Raw genomic sequence first — 26312 nt, forward strand, 5'->3', positions numbered from 1 at the left:
GGTTATTCATCAGCAGGAAAACATATATTCAAAAGTCAAATAAAACACTTTTATATAATAGTCTTCTTTCAGGTGTAGGACAAAATGGCAAGATTGCAGTATAACACAAGGTTGTCAATAAAGGATGCATCAATAGAATACAAGTTGAAGAACTTAAATGTGCATAGGATACTTGCTGATACCACCAAAAAAGCAGGCAAACAAGAAAACCCGCACGCACACACAGACACGCACGCACACACACACACACACACACGCACACACACACACACGCACGCACGCACACACACACACACACACACACACACACACACACACACACACACACACACACACACACACAACATGGGAGTAATCAATTTCCATAAGTCATTGCTCTTGTGACAACCAAGTCATAAGGGTAAATCACTGAAGATGTTCAACAACTGCTGTGGTCACTGCAGTACCTGACCTGCTACTAGTCAGCATCTTTAGATCAAAAGATGTCTTTTATCCACCAAGTAACTGTGGCCTCGTGTCTGCCAGTAATGGAGATAAAAAGGTTGCTGTTAAAGATGAGAAGATTAGATGAGACTGCCTTTTGAATGGGACATCTCAAGAGTTTCCAAACATTTGTTAATTGAGCTCTCAAAGGTGAATGATCAGCCAACACAATTTTATATATTACAGTGAACCCATATTACTTTGTGTGCCTACGTGTGCCTCCTCCCTACTCACCACACACCCATTCACAACCTCCAGGCCTCCACAGTCATGTTCGACCAATTCTCAATTTCCATCACCATGTCTTAACATAAGGTAAAGTACAACTTGAACGAGACGGTGCCTGGGAACTCAAAACAAGTTCCTGTAAAGCTATCATTTTGCCCGTTCAAGGTTTCCGCCCGACAGCGACGTTGAATGTTTCTCAGCGTTTTTGGAAGAATTTGGGTGATAATTTTTTATTATTTTTTTTTTTTTTTACCCAGTGCATTTCAATTTTCCCTATTGGCCTCCCGAGCTGGCCTCTCTCCACGCGAAGCGCAAAGGGTCCACTGTACAGCCACGTGTCATTATACACATGTCAGGAACATTACTTGTAAGGCTATAAGTGTCTTTCTGTATGTGTAGATCTACCCTGCCTCCAGCCCAAGGTCCACTGGGGTTGGTTCCAGCTCTTCCACGACTCTAATGAGGACAAGTTGTATAGCGAATGGATGAGGTTGCAGTGCTACTGTAGGTTCTGGTGAATTTCAGGTCCTTCTCTTTTTATTACAAAATATGTAATATGTATTCAGTGAAGCTCTTGCAATTATTCCCTGTTGAAGGAGAAGCTCTGCAAAAATAGCTGAAAGCATAAAAAGGTGTTTTGAAGTCTCTGATTTATTATTTAAAGCTAACATTTACTTATGGCATTGTCATTGTAATAACCGCAGGATATGTTGAAGCAAAGATGACACTCTAAAGTCAATCTCCATATTGAGATTTATGGGGTAAACGTGTTGCCTTTTAATGGCTTTGTAGACTCAGAAGTGAGTGTATTGTATGCAAATGCAGCGCATGTACAGTATGTATTCACACTTGAATAGGTATGCTTGGTTCTACTTTTCAAAGATAACTCTCAAAGAGCAAATTTTCAGTTGTCTCTTTCTTGCTTGCTTCTTGATAGACTCAACAGAATAGTATTGTTTTCAACTCCTTTGTTAGTTCTGCACACTGATTGTGACCACTCAAAGTAAACTGTGTCCTCACTCAGTTCAATGTATCAGTGAGAGTAAGTTCCGCTAATTTTTTCACATCATTTAATCTTTTCTCACTTTATCACCAGCTTGTCACAGACAAATATTTAATCTGGTAATCACTGGAGATGTCAACATGTTTGGGTGTGTTTGACAGAAAAATGATGTCAGCGACAGCAGGAATATGTCTCATTATAGGAACTTTTTTTAGACCCTAATGCGGGTTGCATCAAAAATTAGACTCCAAGAAAATGTGACTCCTCCAAGGAACTGCGAAAGGTTTTGCGCTGTCAGCTATTTGCAGCAAAGATTTAATCTCTGCATCTTGGAGGAATTTGAGAAGACGTCCAGTGCTTCATTGCATGTCTGACAACCAGTCTCCCTTTTGTTTTGTCTCAGCAAGTTTCAGTACAAGCTTGAAATCCCATTTGTTTTTATTTTGCAGACATGATCCCTGTTATGCACTGTTAAGCACATTTGAACATTGATTTTGTCTTTGTAGTCTTTGTCTGGACAAATCTTTTTGTTTCTGTTTTTACACTTCCTTGCCTTAAAGCTGTTTTAAGCTAATTTAGTTTTGTCCTGAAATGCGTTTTCAAAGATTTTTAAGAAAAAAAGGTCAAGTAGTTTTTCCGCATCCGTCTTTAATAATATAAATAGCTGTCGAGAGTGACACTACTTTGTTATTGGAAACCACAGTACTCTACGAATCAGTTCTTAAGAAATTATTTTAATTGGAATTGGAGTAGTTGATGACTGATGAATTTATTTTTGTACAAATTAATCTACAGAATGTACTATTGCTATGTAAATGTCTCTCAGAGAGGTGCCATGGTGCACATCTGCTTGGAGGTAACATCACATAGCTTTTGTCTTTAGCCCACTACCTCGTCGAGAGTGAAATAAGAGTTGTTGTTTGCAATGTAAAAATTAATGCACATTTTGCCTCAATTTAATCAACATTCAATTTCAGGCAAATAATTGGTTCTTTATGGTCAATAATTGCTTATTATCTCAAATAGATATACTATATGGAGCACACTCATCCAATGCCTTTTTTTTAACTACAACCAACAACTAGTGTGTCCTAAGGAAAAAAACTTTATTCACATATTGGTCTCCATCTTTGGCTATTTAGAAAATTTAGCGTAATGCCCATCTGTATTTGGAATTCACTTCTAATTTGTCCCCCTTCCTTTTCTTCTTTTTAACAGGGAACAAGTGTAAGTGCTCGAAAGGACAAAGAAAGAATATCATACATTTAGGATTGGATTTAAGATCGCATCGACCTGAGACCATCAAAATGGAGTTGCTGTGGAAACTGGCACTGCTGCTGTCATTGCTGGACTGCCTGGCAGGTAAACCTCCTGAATGACTAATTTTTATTTTCTCTGTGTTGGGATATTAACTATGAATTGTTATTCAAAAATTTATGACAGCTCTACAAACTACTGAATAGAGGGCACCTGAAAGAAAATTAGGTTTTATGGCACCCAGCACCTTTCTAGTAATCCCTGTAATTTGTGGACAATGTTGATGTCTTTTCACTGCGATCTTCAAGCAGCATGACTTCAGTTTAGGGGCACTGCTGGGAAAAAAGAGAAAGATTTTCCCCTCTGAAAAATAAACCTCCCTGTCTTGCAGTTGAAAATGTGGTCATTCTTTTTAAAGGGCACTTCAATCATCAACCTATTTGTGATTGCATGGCTTGTCGCACAGAAATCCTTTCACTGATCTTGCTTTTAATGAGAGACCTAAATTGAGTCGCTTACAAAATGTTCAGGGTCAAATGTGACGTCTCCTAATGTCGGAGTTTGAGGATGAGAGCAATATAAATGAGGGTTTTGCGGCATGAGCATAATACATAAAAGAATGACTAATCTTTCACGTTGTCTTGTTACAGATTACCCCGTTCCCCCCAGTATCTGGGCTGTAAAATAATTAGCATCTGTGTGCCTTACTTCATCACTTTGTCTCTTTGTGCTGCATTTTCACACCCACATATGCCATTTTGGCAATTAGCACAGTTTATCTGTAAATCCAGTACACATCAGATGATGTGTCGCTAAGCGTCAGTTTATAAAGGATTAGAATCTACTGTTTAAATTTGCATCCCTGTATTATAGGCCCTCAGGCATTATCTGGACACAGTAAAGAGTGAAGAGATTTGATGCCATATGAACAGTTTTATCAGAGCATTCATGACAGTGCTGCATACCATACAAAAAAATCAGTCCCACAAATTAAGTGCAAATTATAGAATATTTTTTATGTTAAAGGCAAACTACTTCTTTTGAAAGGGTTTTGATGGTCAGACTTGGCTGTTTGCAAACATTCACTCTATATGATACATTTGGCTTTTTCTAAAGACAGATTATAATCAAATAAAGCAAAATTACTGAATTCCGGTCACTGCAGCAAACTAATTCACAAATTTTCATACATTGACATTGATTGTCCAGATACTTTAAAGTGCAACTGCTTACAGTAGTTATGTATTGAAATATGTGGAGCTGCCTTTCACTTTCAAATCTAATTTTACTTTCAGAAAAATTTCGAATTGAAAAAAATAATTCTCTTTTTACTCATGACAAAAGGCCTGTGATTATGATTGATGTAGTTTCTGTTCCCACAGTATATGAGAGGAGGTTGGGCAGTTGGCCATGACAAAAGCCTTCTTATAGCGGAATATATTAAGACCCTCAAAGCCTTGGTATTCTAAGAAATACATGAATAGTATTTTAGAATGTATGAGCACAATACTGAGTAGCATAAGCAGTGTCATTATATCAGGTATCTGCTTTGAGGAAGGTTATATGTACACCAGGCAGCCAGCCGGCTATGTGGACGAGCCAATGAGCCAGAAGGAAGTCCTTCCCATAGAAAGTTCATCGGGAGTTAACCAGATCCCTTCCCATTCTTTCCTTCCAGGGGCGCTTGCTGAATGTGTGTTTGCATATGTCAGAGAGCAAGGAGGTGACTTTGGACATGGTTGGAATATGCATTTTGACCCGTCCGCTTGGACTTTCCTGAACCAGCCATCATGTGAAAAATGCTACAGCAATATTATCACAACCCTTGAGAGGAAAATTGCAGTCAATTTCAGTGTATTCCTTGCTTGGTGAAATCACGCTGATACCTGTATCTCATATCTGACTTGCTGTAAATACACTAAACAGGCGCTCACAAAAAGAGAAGTGAAGCTTGCACCCACTAGGGATGGGGTTTTGACAAAATCACTTTTATCACAAGAGGGAAAATGAAAAGGCGTTTTTATTCTTTTATACAATACATACATTTTTAGTGAGGTGGGAAAGCAAGTCTAAATGTTCCTAACTTCTGTTTCTATGCCAGTGTTCTGTTGAGCCAAAAGGAATTAGCTCAACTGTCAACCTAGATCAGGGGTGTCCAGACTGGGTCCTGGAGGGCCGCTGTCCTGCCTGTTTTCCGTGGATGTGTCTGAATGTCCACTCTTATCCCCTAACCCAGGTCTATTCAATTATGATTTCAGTTGGACCAGATTTCCACATCAAGAAATGTAGCTGGGCCATACACATTGGTGAATTGACACTTTTTGTCAATTTTCTAAAAAAAAAAAAAAAAATCCACAATATCTTGCCACTACTCCTGTTTTTAGCACCGCTACCACGGTTTAAAACAACATCGTCAGCAAGGTGGGTAGGCTACGCGAATGTTGCACTCACCGTTTTTAACACTGCAAGAGTTTCTGAAATCTTGCAAACTGAGATACCCTCTGCATCTCTTAAATGCAATTAAATTAAGGCAGCCTGAAACACAGGCTGAGCCACTCGGGGGTTGGTTCTGGGCCCCATGTGGCCTGCGGGCCGCTAATTGAATAGCTCTGCCGTCTTAAAAGCGCACTAGATAGGGAATAGTAATAGTGTGCACATTCGGACGCAGCCCATGTCTCCCTGCTGCAACGCACCTGATTGAAATGAGCGGGATCGTTTTCAGGCTTCTTCAGCTACAAATATTTACATATTAATGTCGCTTATTAGCCAGAGGTGTTCAAAATGTGGGGAAAAAAGTAGGAGCTTGTTGTCTGGAAATTATGATTTAATCCTTGATACATTGTGACTTTTCAAATTTATCATCACCACTGTTCTTTTGAAAGTGCATGCTCTCCTGAAGATTTAGTCAGTAGAATGCAGTGCGTTATAAGAAAGGCAGCTTTGAAGGCTGGTCAAAACAGGCTTTTTGTGAAGAAACATATTATACAGCCCTGTGCGTGAATGTCACTGTTTTTTCGGTTGCTTCATTGTTTGGGCATGAAGTTTGCTAAAATGCTGAGAAAGAAGGTATAATTGGAGGTAAAACAATTATTTCATTTTTTATAAGTTGCGCTTTCTTTTCTTTTTTTTTTACTGATTTGTTTTGCAGCATTTGTTTGGATTTAAAACCATTGTGTAACATCAATGTGATAGTGTTGTGACTCAGAAAAGAATCCAAGTTTAAAAATGAGTGGATTTAAAAAAAAAAAGTGTTTATCCTTTGATTGATGTTTCAATTAAGGTAGCCTCTAGTAGCTAGTATCTGACAGCTAATAACCTCCTCACCATTGCTGAGGGAATAAAAGCAATTCAATAACAAATGGTCCTTGCTGAAGCAGCATGTTTCTCTGCCTATGTACATGGTCAAAGGAAATAATAACAACCAAGAAATAGCTTTAATTTTCTCATCCCACATACAGAGTTAATCGTAATCAATGATATGTTTCCCCAATGAATCTGCTGTTAGACACTATCATAAAAGGGGTATTATTGCATTTCTTGTGAACTAGTTTTGATTTGCGCGAACATAGTGTAGTGCAGCATGCTTGGATATTGCCTGAGAATATTGATCCAATTTCTCTTTTTACAGACAATATTGTAAGTAGTGGCAATACCCTAAAGCTAAAGTTTTCACTCTTGGGCATTTTCATTTTATGCATCAATATTTTTCCTGCTTTACCAATAGTGCTAAGGTTATGAGCTTAATAAATTTGAGAAGAAAAAAGTTGCCTAATATTTTGATTAGATGTGCTTGAACCTATAGTATAACACCTGGCATAACCTAATCCTTGAAATAATATTTGTCTCAATGAGAGATCTGAAAGATGTCCGTTATCGACTCAGACAGAGACGAAAGCTGGTTCTAAAAATAAGATTGGCTTTTTTATTTGATGCATAAAACCTTGAGCTGAAACGAATGGATTTGGGACCTCTCAAACGGCCGATAACTCCCCTACAGCTGACTCCCCATGTGCCTGTTTATGCATGCTGAGGTAAGATGGAGGTATTCATTTGGCGTCAGCTTGTATTGAATTTGAGATAAGTTTTTATGTCAGACCCCACAACAGCTCGGCTCCCTTCCTTCCTTCCTTCCTTCCTTCCTTCCTTCCTTCCTTCCTTCCTTCCTTCCTTCCTTCCTTCCTTCCTTCCTTCCATCTACTACGGTTTTTCCTTGTTTGAGAAGCCTTATGAAATGACTGCATATTATCACTATCAGGCAGCAGGTGACGGATAAGAGTAGAGGTGACCTATTTTCTTTAAAGAATTTTTCATAATGACCTCCATCTTGGTCCCGATGTATTGAATGGGGAACTTTCTGTCAGGATTTTGGATCAGTGCACTTGCCAGATAGAGTGATTTTTCATCATTTTGCTTTCTCAGCCCAGAGGTGCTCATGGCTGGTCTAGCCATGGGATTCTGCCTTAACCTCGACTTAGATCTGCAAATAGGTGACAATCTGTCAACTATGGTTACTTGTCAGATGCATTCCCACATTGCACCTGGTTGCTCAAATTAAATTCTCTACGGTAAAAGAAAACGTCCTTGGTCTGTTGATTTCAGACTGATTCACCATGCGCAGCAGGTAGATGTTTTAAGTTTGAATACAAGTACACACGCTTTTCTGAATCTCTCTGTTGCGAGGGGAAATAAAAGGTTTCAGGGTGTTTACGTCAGTGTGAACAGAGCCTTCAACCTCAGCCGCAGTTCTCAAGTCCTTCCTGTTTTTCCAACCCTTACTCAACATTATGCCAAAAATTGCAACGGTGCTCTTGACAGACAGACAATTTAAGAGCTACTGCCACAGGCCCTTGGTGGTGTGACCAAATAGTGTACTGCTGTTCATTGACTTGACTATATTAAGTGCACTCCGCTTTGGCATTCATTTTACTGATTTCTTTAAAGAGGAAACAGTTTAGTCCTATATGCATCAATTTTCTGCACCACCTTTCCACATTATGGTCACAAATGAGCTGGAGGCAATCCTGGGTTTGGACACAAGGCAGGGTACAATCTGGACTAGTCGGCGGTTAGTCACACTTACATTCACATAGTACAAAATCTCTTCAGCATAGAAAAAAAAAACATTGACAGACGCTTTTTGTTAAAATAAACACATTAATCTCTACTGCATTTTACACTATTTTGCACAGCTCCTTGTTAAAACGTCCTCCCTTGCAGTACTTTGACAGACATCCATCATCTAACAAAACCACGGTGAGCAGCCTTTTAGCCTGTGTAACTTTTCGAGAGGCTTTTCCTTGTGGAGGCGAACAATCAGCACACAAGGCCTCTTGTCAAACGTCTCCACCTTCTCAGTTATTTTTGTGGCTAAGCCTTGTACTCTCAATGCTCTAGAAACCAGCTTTTCCTACGAATAGGTTGTCTAACCTACACAGCTTTCTTATTCCTGTGCCATTACACAAATGCAAATGCATTCTCAAAAAGTCTATAATTAATTCCCTTTACAATTACTCCAAGCATCTATTGTTTGCAATGCAATTACCATGAGCCTTGTGGACTATTGTATTCACTGTTGCACCTATCTAATTAAAATAGGGAGGGAATTTTGCACAAAACAAATGACACTGCTTTTCGTTTTTTATTCCTTTCCTGGATTTTTTTTTTTTTTTCATTTCCAAAAATCCCATGCTTAACGTTCTGACTTAGATAGCAGACAATTTCCCCTGGACAAGCGAGCGAAGTGAGACTATAAATATGCAGTGGTTCTCCATTTGCAGCAATTAAAGCTTTCACCGTTTTCGACAAACTCTCTGTGATATTGGAAAAAATGGCCAAATGTATTCTTCTTGTAGTTTTAAATTATTAATTTAATTTTAACAGATGCATTTTCATAAGAAAAAATACTGTCAGCTTATGTTCCTTGTTGACCCTGAAAGAAATAGATTTCTGCGTGACTCTGCCTTTCTCTTTGTACAGCATCTTATCCCATTTGCTTCCTTGTTCTCAACCTGCCTACATGTACAAATTTTAGGTTTACTCGAGGCATCAATACTGATATACATATTTTTGTGTGTCTCCGTATAGGTAACGGACATTTGCTTAGGCCTGTGTTTACCAAACAACCCGGCAGTGTGGTGTTTCCCCTTCAGCCTGGAGAGAATCAGAGAGAGGTGGTGTTTAGCTGTGAGGCCCAGGGCCATCCCCCGCCCTCATACAGGTAAAGCCTACAGGCATCGCTCAGTGTTCTGGGTGGTAGTAAACACTCTAAAAGCATGTTTGCTGTAGACAAAAGGGTTTTATGTTTAAGACCTGTTGCGAAACAAAAATATGGAAAATTGGTCCATCTGCCACAGAAGTGAAGCCACACGGCCTTCGGAGGACCCAGCCTGTGAATTTGGGCACAGCCTAAGAGTTTGTGTGTTTGGAGAGGCAGAACATACTTGATTGAACTGTTTCCATCTGTACTGCCTGACACTTTGGGTTACAACACTCCCTTTTGGGGCACTCTGAATAACAGAACGGCACATTTGAACATTTTTCTCTGATTTTCCAAATGGTCTTTTTGTTGGCGCAAACGGCATACACATATACTTATATACATAGATGCTCTAGCTACACTAGGGCTGCCCAAGTCCGATCCTCAAGAGCCCCTATCCAGCCTGTTTCCAGATGTGTCACAACTGCAACACATCTGATTCAAAACAAACCAACCAAAAATGTGACTCGCACATATTTTTTCTTATTTGTGCTGCATTTTTGGAGTAGTGCAACTTATTCTCCAGAGTGACGTATTGTTTCAAAAAATATACCGTAATTTTCGGACTAAAAGTCGCTCCGACTTATACTCAGGAGCGACTTATATATGTTTTTTTTCACAAAGTTTTACTTGATCATTAACACATCACTTACTTACAAGTATAGTTGACCACTTCCCATGTCATTTTTAGTATAGTTGATCACTTCACATGCTTTTATATCTTTATCTTGAACATATTCAAAACATAAAAAATAGAGAAAACATCAAATAAAGCAATTAACACTTTAAAGCACCATATCCAAGTCCACTGTCTGCTGTATGTACACTTGCTCCATTTTTGCTCCTCTTATATTTATTATTATTATTATTATTTGTTTATTTATCATTTATTTATTCATTGTTTGTGCCTTCTTGTTTTTTTTTTTGTGTTGCTTCTATGCATATGTGTACTATCTCACCGAGGGATAGTGGGAACGTAATCTCTTTGTGTGTCTTGGTATATGAAAAAAAATCGACAATAAAGCAGACTTTGACTTTGATAAAACAACCAAATAAACAAAACAAAAAACTACATCTGAAAAAATTATATTTTCAGACAAAACTGGATGAGGGCGCTCTAAATTTCACCGTTCAACTGGATGGGCTTAAGAAAAATGGCACCAAAAAGAAACTCATATTTTGCAGGTTACAAACTTCAAGTTGTAAAATATGCAGCTGAAAACAGTAATCGAGCAGCAGAAAGAAAGTTTGGAGAACCGTGATGTACCAACAGATTACTATTTCAAGTGACGTCAGCGCCGCGCCGGTTGTTTACATAAAGGACAAACGTGGGTAAGGACTACCGGCATCATTAGCGGTGATCATTTCTAAGTGACACGGAGGACAAAGAGTTTGAAGGAATTAAGGATTTGGAGTGACATAGAAGGTTTGAAAATCTATTATGGCTTTTACGTATGCCCGGTCCTACTCTACTGAGTCGGGGGCAGGCGCTCGGCCGAGTGGCTGTCCGCGAACGGTGTATGGGGCTCGGACATGGCCATGACGCACGTCCGGTCCTATACCATGGAGCTCTCGTGTCTGGAAGTCCACGCCGCCACACGCTTGGAAGTTTGTTTTGTTTAATAAAGAGCCGTTTACCAAACCCACGTCTATCCTTGTACTTTGTTAATGCTACAATATAGTTTTATATACTTGATCTGTGGAATAAAGACGAGGCTGACGGCGATGTTGACAAAGGACGAGGAATTTGATCCATGGATTTAATGGATTTAAAGTGCACGGATGGTTTGATAATATTATTGCTTATATCATAGTTATTTGAAATATAGTTTATCTATCGTTATATGAGCCTGTGGAATATTTTGAAGTGCAAGCGCCCTCAGCCGCACGCACCCATTGTTGACAAAGAACGATCGATGGATTTAATGAATTGGAGTGACACCGATGATTTTATAAACGTATTATTCATGTAATCATTTTCTTTAATAACTCTATATGTTACGTCAGGCCCATTCTCAGCTCTTTGTTTGTGTTTGTCACGTTAGCATACCTATCATTTAGCCTGTTGCTATCGTATCGAACGATCGATGGATTTAATGAATTGGAGTGACACCGATGGTTTTATAAACATGTTATTTATGTAATAGTTGTCCTAAATCACTCTATATGTTACGCCAGGCCCGTTCTCAGCTCCTCATTTGTGTTTGTCACGTTAGCATAACTATCGTTTAGCCTGTTGCTATCATATCGAACGATCGATGGATTTAATGAATTGGAGTGACACCGATGGTTTTATAAATATGTTATTCATGTAATACGTAGTTGTCCTTAATCACTCTATATGTTACGTCAGGCCCGTTCTCAGCTCTTTGTTTGAGTTTGTCACGTTAGCATACCTATCGTTTAGCCTGTTGTTGCTATCGTTTAGCCTGTTGTTGCTCGTTCATGATTTTGTCGAATAAATTGCCCCCCAAAATGCGACTTATACTCCGGAGCGACTTATATATGGTTCTTTTTTTTCACTTTTTGGGGCATTTCATGGCTGGTGCGATTTATACTCCGGAGCGACTTATAGTCCGGAAAATACGGACTATAAATACGTTTATAAAACAATCTGTGTCACTCCATTAAATCCATTGATCGTCCTTTGTCAACAATGGGTGCGCGCCGCTGACCTCGCTTGCACTTAAAAATATTCCAGAGGCCCATATAACAATATATAAATTAGATATCAAATAACTATTATACAAGCAATAATATTATCAAACCATCTGTGCACTGTAAATCATTAAATCCATCTATCAAATTCCTCATCCTTTGTCAACAACGCCTCGTCGTTATTCCACAGATCTAGTATATAACTATAGCGTTAACAAAGTACAAGGAAAGACGTGGGTTAGGTAAACGGCTCTTTATTTAACAAGACAAACTTCCAGGCGTGTGTTGGCGTGGACTTCCAGCCACGGAGGTGGAAGAGAGATCCATAGAATAGGACCGGGCGTGCGTAAAAGCCATGACCGAGCCCCATCCACCGTCCCTGGACAGCCACCCGGCTGAGCGCCGGCCCCAGACTTCTATCCACGGAGGTGAAAGCGATCTCCGTAGAGTAGGACCGGGCGTGCGTAAAAGCCATAAAAGTTTTTCAAAAATTCTGTGTCACTCCAAATCCTTAAATCCTTCAAACTCTTCGTCGTCCGTGTCACTTAGAAACAAAGCCGCTAATGATGCCGGTAGTACGTGGGGCCCTTCGTCATCTTCGTCATCCCGTGATCAATCTGTCCTTTTTGTAAACAACCGACGCGCCTCGCTGCTGACATCACTTGAAATTCAAATTACAGTAATCCCTTGCTACATCGCGGTTCGTTTATCACGGTTTCACTTTTTTTGGGTGGGAAAATTTTTGAAAAAAAAAAAACATAATTCGCTCCTTATTATAACTCGCCCCCCCCCCCACCCAAACTATGAAAAAATACGCGACTTATACTCTGAAAATTACGGTAGTACTACGTAATTTTTTTGTGCATCCCTTCACTAAAAGACATTATAATCTGTAACTTGATACATGGAATGCGATACGATTTAAAGACGGTTTATTTTGAAGTGGAACAATCTGATTGAGGTCAATTAAGTGATTGCAATTCAATCCATATGATACAGCCCAATTTGACAGGGTATAATGCAATGAGATTCTTATTGTCATTGTGCAATATGGGTGAATTTGTCAGTAGGTAACTTTAATGTAGCATTTCTTTCAAATATACATTTCTCCGATAAATGACATAAGTATCTTGATAAGTTTTAAAGTGGAACGTTATGATTCAGTTCGAGTTGATGTACTCGCATCTTTTGAATCAAAAGTGATTTTCCGATTCAAATCGTGTTTTCAAGGACATTTGTTCATTTTTCTGATGTATGCCCAATACACATGCAAAAAAAGAGCATCATAAATTTATTGGACAAAGCTATTGATCAATGCAACACTTGCGATGACGTGGACATGGATCTCTCTTTAACTTACTGTTGTCTTCTGAAACCATATAGCAACTCAAACGATCTTGATGGTCAGGAAGACAAATGATAGTCTCAAAATTTTTCACATTTAAGAAACTGCATGTCAAAAATCCTGTAACCCACCAAATATGTAGTCTAGAGTCTTAGCATTTGTTTTAGGCACTGATCAATGCCTAGCACCTTGCTTCTTAGAAAAGATGACAAATGAAAACAAACTGAAATATGCTATAATTTGTGTAAAGGCCACAATCAATCCTTTGAGACCACATCACATTTGCAATTCAGCACAATATAGTTAAATGCAAATAGCCTTTGATGCGTAATAGGTTGAAATGATCCCCTTTAAAGACAGCTTATTCAGCCAGCATTATAGCGTCTGCATCCTGGTTAGGTTTAGTTGAAACAATTATAGAAAATCTCATTATGTTTATCAAATTAAGTGCACATTGACCAGTTTATTAACTATTTCTGTGTGGACGGTCAAACTCATCTTTGATAAAACGAGTCTTTTATTATGCCAAAAGAGCATGTCCAGCTCACATTAAATTTAGCTTTAATTACAGCAAGTACCAGGTGGCAGTTGATATACTCCATTTAGATTGCTCGTAAGCTGCTATGCTGTAATGCTTCTCTTTCACGGAGGTGACTTTTATGGATATTCGAGTGGTCATTAAGGGTTAAGTAAACAAAACATATTGCACTCATGACTTTAGCAGCTTTTTGCTTATGAAAGGTCACCAGTTGTGAAAGTTGGAAAAGGCTTTGGTTTTAGTAGATTTTGGATCTCTCTGTTGATCACCTGGAGGAAAACAACTGGTCTAGTTTTAGGAACAATAAGGATAAATTCATTTGTCTTAACCTATAGACCATTGACCCTTTCCAGTTTGCGTACCGTGCCAAGCGGTCCTCTGAGGACGCCATCTGCTCTGCCCTCCACTCGGCCCTCACCCACCTGGAGAGAAAGGACTCATATGTGAGGTTGCTGTTTGTGGACTTCAGCTCTGCCTTCAACACCATTGTGCCGCAGCGACTCATCTGCAAACTCGACGAGCTGGGCCTCAGTACCTCCCTCTGCAACTGGATACTGGACTTCCTCTGTCAGAGGCCTCAGGTGGTGCGTGTTGGCGACAAAATCTCCGCCAGCATCACGCTGAGCACGGGAGCCCCCCAGGGCTGCGTGCTCAGTCCATTGCTCTTCACCCTGCTGACGCATGACTGCACTGCGACCTACAGCGACAACCGCATAGTGAAGTTTGCTGACGACACGACTCTGGTGGGTCTCATCACGAAGGGCGACGAGACTCGGTACAGGTCGGAAGTTGACCTTCTGACCACGTGGTGCAGGGACAACAACCTCCTGCTGAACGTCGATAAGACCAAGGAAATGATTGTTGACTTCCGGAAGGGTCACACAACACACCTGCCGCTGATCATCGACAGTGCTGTGGTGGAGAGGGTGAGCTGCACCAAGTTCCTGGGGGTGCACATCAGTGAGGACCTCTCCTGGTCCGAAAACACCTCGTCACTGGCAAAGAAAGCTCAGCGCCGCTTGTACTTCCTGCGGAAGCTCAGGCGTGCATGTGCTCCTCAGGCAGTCCTGTCTACATTTTACCGTGGCACCATTGAGAGCGTCCTCACCAGTTGCATCGCTGTCTGGGGTGGTAACTGCACTGAACAGAACTTGAAGGCCCTGCAGCGCATAGTGAATACGGCTGGTAAGATTATTGGTGCTTCGCTACCCTCCCTGAAGGACATTTACACCTCCCATGTCGCCCGCAAGGCAACCTCGATTGCCAGAGATGTGAGTCACCCGGCTCACTCTTTGTTTGACCTTCTGCCCTCTGGGAAGAGGTACAGGAGCCTGCGCTCCCGCACCACCAGACTCGCAAACAGCTTCTTTCTCCAGGCTGTTAGGGCCCTGAACTCGCTACCCCCTTCTGCGTAGCGTGCGGCACTGTTGCGCTACTTTCGGGAATGTCTGCTGTACGCGCACTTGCTCCTTTTTTTTTTTTTTCTGCTCCTCCTATTTATTTATTGTTGTTTATTATTGTTGTTGTTGTGTTATTTATTCATTATTTATTCAGCACGCTTTTGTTATACTTGTTTACTTGTTGTCTGTTGTGAGCCATGTCTTGTCACCGTGGGATAGGGGGGAACGAAATTTCGGTTTCTTTGTGTGTCTTTGGCATGTGGAGAAATTGACAATAAAGCTGACTTTGACTTTGACTTTGACTTTGAAGACTGCTGCTGTGGAAATAAAAAGTCTTCACAACCCTGTTAAAAAATATTTTTACAATAGATACAGCATACATGTCTATATATATATATATATATATATATATGTATATATATATATATATATATATATATATATATATATATATATATATATATATATATATATATATATAAAAATTTTCCTCACCCCCCGTGGGTGGTCTCTTTTTCCCTTCAAGCTCGGGTCCTCTACCAGAGGCCTGGGAGCTTGAGGGTTCTACGCAGTATCTTTGCTGTTCCTAGTACTGCACTTTTCTGGACTGAGATGTCAGATGTTTTTCCTGGGATCTGTTTCAGCCACTCCTCCAGTTTGGGGGTTACTGCCCCTAGTGCTCCAATGACCACAGGTACCACTGAAGTCTTAACTCTCCAGGTCTTCTCCAGCTCTTCTCTGAGCCCTTGATATTTCTCAAGTTTCTCATGTTCCTTTTTCCTAATGTTACCATCATTTGGGATGGCTATGTCAACCACAACGGCTTTCCTCTGCTATTCTATTCTCGCATCTCAAATGGGCGAGATGCGAGAATATATATATATATATATACGAGACCAAATAAATCTTTTCAAAACCATTTTTGATACGATATGTTTCTGTTTACTGATACGATATGTATTGCAATAGTACGTGTGCTTTATTTTACAAATATATTTGTGAAAATTGTCATATGTATACCCAAATATTCGTTTGATTATACTGGATATCAAACATGTTTTCGTCAACGGTTATTGATGCTTTCAATTTACCACCAGAGCAGTGCCTGTTTGAGATATGTGCACTTTGAGAGACGTGCCAGCAAATTTTATGAATAAATGTGCAATATTGATTCTGACGCCTTTGTATCAATACGTGAATTATAAAGAGGCCCGCAACGTTATATTCCCAAATAGATTTTTTTAGCACACCCCTACAATTAACCAATCACATTCAAATGTATGTTAGATGGGAGTCACAACACACCTGTCATCGCTTAAAGTGCCCCTGATTAACCCTAAATTATGTTTTAGTCGTTATTTTCCTGTCATTATTGTAGTCACATCTAACAGCACAAGAGCAGAGCACTTCCGCAGAATCTGGCTGATCTCATTATTAAACAATATTAGTGAAGAAAATGGTAAGCATAATTTCCAAGGCAGGAAATATTTCATGGAACACTGAGGATAATCCTAATAAAATACGGTGCCAACAGTGACACCATTAAGATCTGGAGGTCCCTTCAAAATTCATGAAAAACAAGTAACTGCTCAGGGAGGTTGCCATGACATTTCTGCAACATTGAGGGAGCATCAGGAATTTATGGAAGGCACTGGTTGTGAAGTACATGTGACAACCATCTCCCGTCCTCTTCATATGCCCGGGCTGTGAGGTAGGGTGGCAAGACAAAAAATTGAATCAGGGAAAAAAAAAAACTTTCGAAATCTCCCAAATGCTTGTAGAAAAAGGTGTCATGGTCCGATGAAAGCAAGGCTGAGGTTTTTGGCCGTTATACCAAAAAGGTTAGTTATTTGTCATGACTGTTTGCATGCAACGCTTTCAAAAATTCAATTTCAGAAACAGCAAAGCATCACACTTTTGAAGCAAAGAGGAAACTGACTACTTTATCAGTATGGTGAAAGACATCATGACTACAAGGTTTTTTATTGATGATAGAAACTAGAAAGCGGAAATGACGTCTATTTGCGTCTTGATGTCCGTGCTTCACGGTTTAGAGAGAACACAATTAATCAAAACTACCATATATATATATATATATATATATATATATATATATATATATATATATATATATATATATATATATATATATATATATATATATATACATACACACACACACACACACACACACACACACACACACACACTCGCAACCACACACCCACAAACATAACAATAATGCTAACATTTGCTGCATTCTAAAATCAAGCTATGTGGGAGGATGGAAAGATATTCTCAGTAAAAGTTAGAGGTTTTCATTTTGAAGGGAGGTCTCTTGCTTAAAGCCTAAATGAGCCAGAATAATCTTTAGAAAGCTGCTTTGTTGGTCATTTCAGGAGATTGCATTTTGGTTTGATGCCTGCATCAGACATGAAAATGTGCTATTATTTCTGCCATGTAAAAGTTTTTAATGCCACAATTTGTTTGTTGGTTTGTCTACAACTTCCCATTCCATATATTCAATGGAAGTTTTATGTGCGTTGATGAAGCAAAACTTTCTTAACAATTGTATTTTGGGAAGCCATTCTGATTTTAAAAGAATCCTAATTGCAGTATTTCTTCATTCTTTAAAAGATATTTTGGATTATGACTTACTCGCTCTTTTTGCTCTGTCTTATTTTTCACAGGTGGAAGCTTAATGACTCTTTCATCGTGCCAACATCGGGGTCAAGATATTCCCTTACGGGAGGAAATTTACACATTACCCATCTGAGTAAAGCAGACGATTCTGGCATATTTCAGTGTCTGGCATCAAACTCATTTGGCACGATCGTCAGCAGAGAGGCCAGTCTTCACATTGCCTGTAAGTTCATATGGGAAAACTGTTCTTTTCAAAGTTTAGAAAATAATTGAAACAAAAACATTTTGCCGCCATTAAGAGGAAAGTAACCTCGTAAGATTTCCAGATTCACGGTGGCCTTGTGAGCTGTGTGCTTGCCAAAAACAAGTCAGAAGAGGCACTGGAGAAATATTTTTCTGCTGATATCTTACCACAAATTGTGGCTAAAAGGGGTTTGAATGAAATTGATATCTTTCACAAGTTCATGTATTGAGAGAAGGGGTTTCAAGTAATCCTCAATTTTAGTTACTGGTATTTCCTTGTGCTAATTTAAATACATTTTCCTGTGACAAGGTGACAAACAATCCCAAAAAGTTGTTTATGCAGAGACAATTTGGGTTTATTTTTATTTAATGTGTTTCAAGTTTGAGTCTCTTCAATTGAACTTCAAATGTTTTCACTTCAGCCTGATGTTTGCCCGAGTAAAAATTTCATTGGAACAGATGTAGCATTTTACTGAAAATATTGTGACCTAGTGCGATTCTCTAGGAAATGTAGAATGTGATCTCCGTGCAATAACAACGGAGTTCTCCATTGCGTTAATAACGAGAAAACACAAAGCAACTTTTTGTGTTTATATAATTCACATAAGCCCTCTCGTGCTTCATTTGAGTCTTTGACTCTGTCATGTGTTTATAAACTTGCGATCCATTTCAGTACGCGTGTGTGATTGTGTGGCGGGGCCTTGACAAGACCCCATGTTGCTGCTGCATCACTGGCCTCATCCGTCATATTTTATACGGGTTTGGGGCATCTCTGATGGCAAGGTAAGCTTGGGGCCTGCTCTGTTGATGGGTGTCCATATCAAGTGACAGCCCTCATATCGATTAATAGATTGTACAGCTTGACAGAATGCTGATGTCTGTCTACCTGTCTGTTTGTCTGCCATAGCATATAGTAGAAGATGCACAGATGATCTCTTGGTGCACGGAGGGCGAGTACTACATGTACCCCCATCTCTAGGTTTGGGTGCGTCCTTGTCCCCAGTGTATAGTACAGATTGCGCGGCTGATGTTCTATCAGGTTTTCTGTCATATTCATCCTTCCTGTCACTTTTCAGACACGACCTAAACTGCATTTCATTGTGATAGCCCTCATCCATCTCCTGGGCCAGACCTCAGACTCACTGCTTTTGTCAACAGCTGGGGACAAGTTTCAGGGCTGATATGTCATAGATCATATTTATTGGTCCTGGTTTAACTTAATTAACTGTGTTGTGTGATTGAGCATGTCTTCGGCCAAGAAAATAACTCACAGTGCAGCAGCCTGTTATGAGAGTCAGTCCTGGGTCATTTGTAACACACTGCGAGTCCGAGTAGGGCAATATGCTTTTTCAGACACCTCGGGGCTGACACCTCCCTCGGCTACGTGTGCTGTTAGACAAAGACAAAGCTCCCGCTCAATGAAGCCAGGGCTTGGCTCTTCATTCGTATATGGTAATATAATCAAGGCTGGTTTCTTAAGAACATAAGAGGGTAATTGTTTCTAAAAACAACACTACATCGTCTTTAACAATGTCTTTATGTGACTCCCTGCTGACACTATCAATGTCTTGGATTTGCCTCAGCCAAAGATAACTGCAGATCCAAATCCAGGAATGTGAAGCTCATATGTATGAGTTAAGAACACTTGTAATCCTCTGCCAGATGGATGCTATAACAGTTTCTCTTACCATCTGGTACAGACTTAAACCCTGACAAATGTTCTTGATCCAGATGACAACAATGACTTTTTTTTTTCTTTTTAATAGAGTCTCTATTTCCCTATTACAAGTGTTGGATTAAATCATTTTGGCGATTGCTTAGCCAGATTGTGTTTTCAAATCTGCCTGGGTTATTTTGGTGCTAAATGGGCGAGTTTTGTAAAATGACATCAACTACTGCAGTGTCAGGCATGCTGCATTGGGTCACTGTCGTGATAAGGAGAAATGCACAGCCGAGTTAGTGAGCTGCGTATAAATCCACAAGGGTATAACACTGTGTTTAATGAAGGGTGAAATGGCTGTGTATATGAAAGCAAAGCAGGATGTGAGTCCCTTGTATCTAGCTGCCCGTGATTTCTACTATCAAATTCAGCCCTGTAAATACTCTTGCTTTACATTCCCCCATTTTATCCTATTATCTTACCTGTGTAGCATATTTGTTATTTCTTCTTTCTCACCTGAACAACATCAGCTGTGTACTCATTAGTCAATGCTTCTGGCCTAAAATCAGATCTTCGGACTCTGTGAGGTAGCCAGTGTTTCTTAAAAATCAAATTACAGGCCTGAATTTCACAGAGGAAAGCAGTACTGCGTATGTCCTGTAGATACACTCTGCAGTGTTATTTTGAGAAGAAAGGAAAAGTAGTCAGGGAACAGTTGAAAGCATTAAGAAAAGTGGTGATTGACTGCATTTTACTAAGCAGCCGTAAAACATTTCAAACATAAAAATGTCTGTGTTTGTGTGGTTATTATTCACACTTTTGAGGTTAGACACTCTTTATTTTCCTTAGTGTTATGTATTTCTCTATTGTATGCACTATATTGTGCGCTGACAAAAGCATCCTGCAGTGCAGTCAGAACAAATAAGTATTGCTCAAAAATACATATTAAAATATATACATATAAAAATACATATAGTATAAACCGCACCCAAATAAAAGCCACACCAGCTAAAATTTGGGAAAATCCACGTTTTTTTTTTTGTTTGTTTTTTTCAGATATAAGCCACACTGGCCACGGGTGTTTTAATGTTTTATTTCCATATATAGTAAGAGAATATGCACAAATCATACAACATCATAAAAATCATGAAAAATCCATAGATAAGACACACTGGACTATAAATCACAGGGTTCAAAGCTTGTGCAAAAAGTCACGGTTTATAGTCTGTATAATACAGTATACATTTTCAGAACACATTTAACTCTTCATGTTTGATGTCATTATTTTCTTAAATCTGAAGCACATATGCTAATTTTACATTGGTTGCGTCGGTTCAGATTAAGAAACCTCATTACATATTTAGAGGAAAAAGAGAGAGATTATTTTATATGTCTATTTTAATTTGGTTATCGTTTTGGAGAAATAAATGTAAACGATCAGACAAACTTCATACAGTATTTAAAACGATGAGATTTTTTCAGTACATCAAAGATAACTTTAAATAAATCCAACTAAAATGTTTATAATTTCAGTCTTAGTTTAATTTCATGTTTCTGTCCATGACACTTTATTGTGGTGTTTCTCATGGCACACCACCAAACAAAAATGTAAAAGGTAGACAGTACCTAATACATTTTTGTTTGGTGGTGTCTAGACTCTAGACTGTATCCCATAATAAGCCAGTCCTAATGTACTCACTAATTTACTTATTCAGTGTGAAATAAATCCCTGTTTACCTGAACATAAAGCTATTATTCTGTTGTATGAACATAGATTAATTGTACCCTCTGCCATCAAGTGGGAGAGTATTTGTTTTGTATGTCACTCGCATTGGTAGATGACCAAAGAAAATGTTTTTGTAGTAAAGAAATAATTCAGACAAATTGAATCAGATCATTATCTGCAGAACACTTCATGATCTCCCACACAGTGGATGTGAATATTAAGAAATTATTTTGTGGGAGTAAATTTTAGGCGACGGTTGGCAGGCAAGTCTCTCAAGTAAACAATGAATAAAAAAACAAAACCAACATTGGCTTCTTCAATGTATTATCAATTGTGTGGGTCTGTAATGCTTGTTTTATCATAGATGTAAAAACACCCAAAATGAGTTTACCCTCTAACAGAGTAGCTTTGATTTTTCTTTGGTATAATCTCATTCATTACAGTGGGTCACATTGGAGTAACCTGGCCAAAACAGCTAATTCACATTCAATTTCATGGATCTGAAGGCACTCAAAATAGCCCAAGCAGTGGCATGGAGAAGCACATGGAGGTACAGAGCTGTGATAGGCTTGATAAAATGATCCAGGAGTGCAGAACAGCTTGGCTTGTCAGGCATTGTTGGCTTTTAGTGTGTCTAGCTCATTTGCACCTACCTCAGCATATGCAACTTGAATATTGATTAGTGGAGTTGCACTCTCAGAGTTTAGGAAGTCTTATCTTTTTCTTATACCTCTGCCTCTTTAAAAAAACAGTTACGTCATATGATCATATCTATATTATTGTGAGAAGAGGTAAACACTGGTTGTGAGCAGTACTCCGTGAAGTGTTGTCGCCAAGATTAAAAATGTATTGCACAATTACGTATGTGCATGCCATGACATTTTATAGCTGCATGCAAACTTCTATATAATGTTTTAATTTATTTTATTTAGTATATATTGTGACATTTTTGCGAGTGGTGTAGGGGTACACACTCCTGACCTGTGTGGGCAGCATGGGATTGATTTTCGCTCAGTGGCGGTGTGCATGTGGGTGTGACTGGTTGTTTGTCTCTCTATGTACCCTGCGACTGGCTGGCGACCAGTTCAGGTTGTAGTTTGCCTTTTGCCTGATGTCCACTGGGAGAGGCTCCAGACCCCCGCAACCCTGTTCAGGATCAGTGGTGTTTAAAATGGATGAATGGAATGTGAAATGGAAGACTGACTTTAGTTGCTCATGTACAAAAAGTTGCTCATGATAGTTTATCTTGACACCTGGAATCACTTTTTGTGGAAAAAAAAGGTGTGTCTTTTATAGATACTGGTAGATTTTCCTCTGGGAACGCTGCCACGTTGAAGGTTGGCACATTCTTTTGTTGCATTTCTTATTAGTACATGTTTGGATAGATCAGTTATATAGCCAACATTTAAAAAATTGTATATTTCTGGTGTTAGGCTGCAGCAAAACAGTCGGCTGACAAAACAGTCACCATGTATTGGCAATTATTTTGTATCAGGGTGACTAATATTTGCCAAGAAAAAGACAATTGTGATTTTCACGAATCAGCGAAGCTTATATCACCAGTCCATACATAATTTTTGTTTTGGATACTTCATCGAAGGTAAGCTTTAAGCAATGTTAGAAAATGTATGTTGCATCTCCATTTTCATCTAGTGAAAGATTTATTAAGTCTTTGCCACTGCATCCAAGGTTTTTCACTATACACTTGTCAACCTTTTAGCCTTCATTTTAGCACATATTTAGTAGATTAAAATATAGCCCACATTAACTCATTAGGAAAAAAAGCAAACACAAGTCTGTATACTTCCCCTGACAAGCCTCTTATCCTCCTAATCTTGACCTGCAAGTGTGGCATATTAGTGATTGACATTTTTATTCGCTCTCTATATTTTTTAATTGAATAGTATATCTTTGTCTACCTTGTATTTAATTATTTATCTTGACTATATTTAATTTATTTTCAGTTTATTCCCACTGTTTAATAACCCCACAATATCTGACACTATCTGATTCTTGTGTCCTTTTCTAATCAGTGCAGAATACATGTTGGTCTACCCTATGTACATGCAATCCTGTTCAATCATTTGCTCTTTATATGAAGTTTATATTTTCTTCCACATTTTTTATTTCACTAATCATTTCAGGCTCACTCTATACTTCTTTCCTGTCTGTTGTTTCCTTTCTATCAATTTATTGTCTGCCTTGTGCTGCTAATTGCTTGTATTGACTTCTACCTGTTTCGACACACACTGTCACAAAGCAATTGTGTCATTATCGCAAGAAAGGGACAAAATAAATAGCACATATTCTCTTGAGCTTTAGTCCAGATGGAGGGATCTACAGTTTATGCTGCATGAGTGGGTGTATGTGTTTCTATAAATAATATTTCGATAGTGTAAGAATATCATCATGGATCAGCCACAGAAATTCTGTTGGCCATGGACGCATATGAACAATATGCCATTACAAAATAGGAAAACAACTTTATGGGAGTATTAGGAACACAGAGACCCATTTTTTATCTCAATGTTTTTGTTCATTTGTGTATTTTTCAATTGAGTGATGATTATGTAATTTTATGGCAGCTGCATCATGGTTTTGGTTTGCACTACCTGCAGTATCTAAGATGAAGGCAAGATGCAAATTGTTCAAAGTTTGTCAACATGTACTTGGTCTTTTAGTCGTAGTCATTTAATTGCTGCTGGTCTTTGTGCAGTCAGAGGATGAAACACAGAAAGTGATAACAATGTGCAATTGCAATTAAATTCACTCATGTGTGACTTGTACGAGAAGAATTGCTTTCTGCCCCAGTCAGAAGTGTTTAAGCACTTTGAAGAGTCGTGTCTACTTCTATGCAAACATATGTGTGTCGTGAAAGGATTAAATTGTTATGCATTGAAACAAAGCCTCAAATGATAGTCCATATATAAATTCATGGAGAAATCACAGATATGACTGATGTTTTTCCCCCCTATCGATAAAGAACTTGACATTTCTTGTTTGCCTCATTTTATAGCTTTTGTGAGAAATAAAATGATTATTCATCTTTATTGTATTCTTTATGTTGACAGACTTGGAGAATTTCAAGACTCAAAAAAGAAATCCAGTGAGAGTTCGTGAAGGCCAAGGAGTGGTCTTACTGTGTGGCACACCACTCCACTCTGGAGGTAAGGCGCCTTTTTGTTCTACCAACACTATGCATACATTTAACTAATAAGTACCCTAATTTTGGTGATGAGCTTTTGAAAAAATTCCATGATCAAGTCAGTGAAAGAGAGAGAGAGTGAGAGAGAGAAACCTGGAGATTAAATACTGGAAATTGTATCATTATTCTGTGACACTATGTTGGCCCACTGCTTTATGGGTTACAGTTTGTTTTGTGTAGAATATGTCACTTTCAAATGGTAAATGTGCAACTAAGCACTTTACCACCTTCAAGGTACTCAAAGCACTTTCACATCATCTCATCATTCACCGACTGATGACGCAGCATCAGCAACAAGTGTGAGGGTTCTGTTTCTTGCTCAAGGACTCATCAGCATGGTCACAGGCTGTGACCTGTGTACTGTGAACAGCAAATGGATTTTCATTAGGGATAAGAAAAGCTTTGGCAACAAGACTGGAGCAAAACAGGTTGTGTCAGGATTTGTTAGGGCTCCCATATCTAAAAGGAAATCACATCACCCTTTAAAATTTGAGACATTGCGCATGGCAATACGTCTTCATACAGGTCAAAATGTCTTCTGTCAATAGCAGCAAATAAAGCTGAATGTTATCGGCTGATGCAAGAGGAAAATAGCAGCCATAGGAATAATGCACCGGGCTTACTGTGATTTTTTAAAGACAAAGACATAGCTCCTCCTGCCACCTCTATGGTGTGCTTACCATTATTTTCAGGATTTTATTTGAACACGTTTAACAGTGAGCCGGTATTACAAGTGAAATGGAAAATGTTCACGTAAAAATTTCACTGCAACAAAATTGAATCAGCGATTGTAGTTTGTCTATCTTTTCGCCATTTCTCCTTGCATGGCTGCCCGGCCAGCGAGTCACAGCTGCGGCCGTTCGTCTCACTCGCTTCTGTTCCTGTCGGCCATTCCGTCAGAAAGCTGTGGTTAAGGGAATCGAAAGACTCTCGAGCTGAGGGAAAACATTTATCCTCATCTCAGTAGTGCTTGTCATTGTTATTATTGGTTGCTTTTTATGTTTTTAGAACCTCAATTTTGGTGCATCTTAATTGTAGAGCATTTTGCACTCTATTTGGTGCTTGCTTTTGTTCAAAAGAATCTGTGCAAGTCTGTGCATGTACTGTGGAACAGTGAATGGACATAAAATCAGATATTGTGCTTTGATGGTTTATTCCGCATTTATTGAATTAAAAGGTCGTATACGGTAACTTTAATATTATTCCAGCAATCACAGTGTATATTTTAAAGAGTTTGTTGCTGTAACTATTATAAACGCTATGCATTAAACTGTTGACTGGAAGTTAGCCATACCCAAAATGTGAAAATTGTGTGTGCATAGAGTCCATTGACTTGACATGGCTTTGCTTTTGATTGATTGTGTGCACCAAATCCCTTTGGAGTTTTTTGAATAAAATATACAAACAGGCATGAGCTTCATTTGCTCTTCATGTACTCTCTTGAAATGACACTTGAGTCGCAGTCTGCAGCTGTTGTATGTTATCCTTCAGGGAATGCTTATTAAGAATTGGTTGTTCTGAATTATTTGAGATGAATTGCCTTCAAGCTTATGTTATCTTTGTTTGCTGATACACAATTACCTGAATTTGATAACCATGTATCTTCGTGCACTCTACACAAGCTGATGTTACTAAAGGCTGCTGCATTGGTAAAATGGTCTATTCTT

General features: G+C 38.9%; 1 protein-coding gene across 5 annotated transcripts in view; it reads left to right on the forward strand.

The window, feature by feature from the left end:
* Positions 1 to 26312, forward strand: part of cntn3a.1 (contactin 3a, tandem duplicate 1) — a 73685-nt gene that overhangs the window by 7693 nt on the left and 39680 nt on the right. For all 5 annotated transcript variants that reach the window (XR_007488640.2, XM_049755427.2, XM_049755423.2 and 2 more), the window contains exons 2-5: positions 2933 to 3076; positions 9056 to 9188; positions 17859 to 18034; positions 24512 to 24607. Coding sequence is in view for 4 of the 5 variants with exons in the window: in XM_049755427.2 (XP_049611384.1) it covers positions 3022 to 3076; positions 9056 to 9188; positions 17859 to 18034; positions 24512 to 24607 (460 nt within the window). In the remaining variant the exon portion in view is untranslated. The remainder of the gene's footprint in view (positions 1 to 2932; positions 3077 to 9055; positions 9189 to 17858; positions 18035 to 24511; positions 24608 to 26312) is intronic.

Source organism: Syngnathus scovelli, chromosome 2, assembly GCF_024217435.2.
Source record: "Syngnathus scovelli strain Florida chromosome 2, RoL_Ssco_1.2, whole genome shotgun sequence".
Taxonomy (NCBI): domain Eukaryota; kingdom Metazoa; phylum Chordata; class Actinopteri; order Syngnathiformes; family Syngnathidae; genus Syngnathus; species Syngnathus scovelli.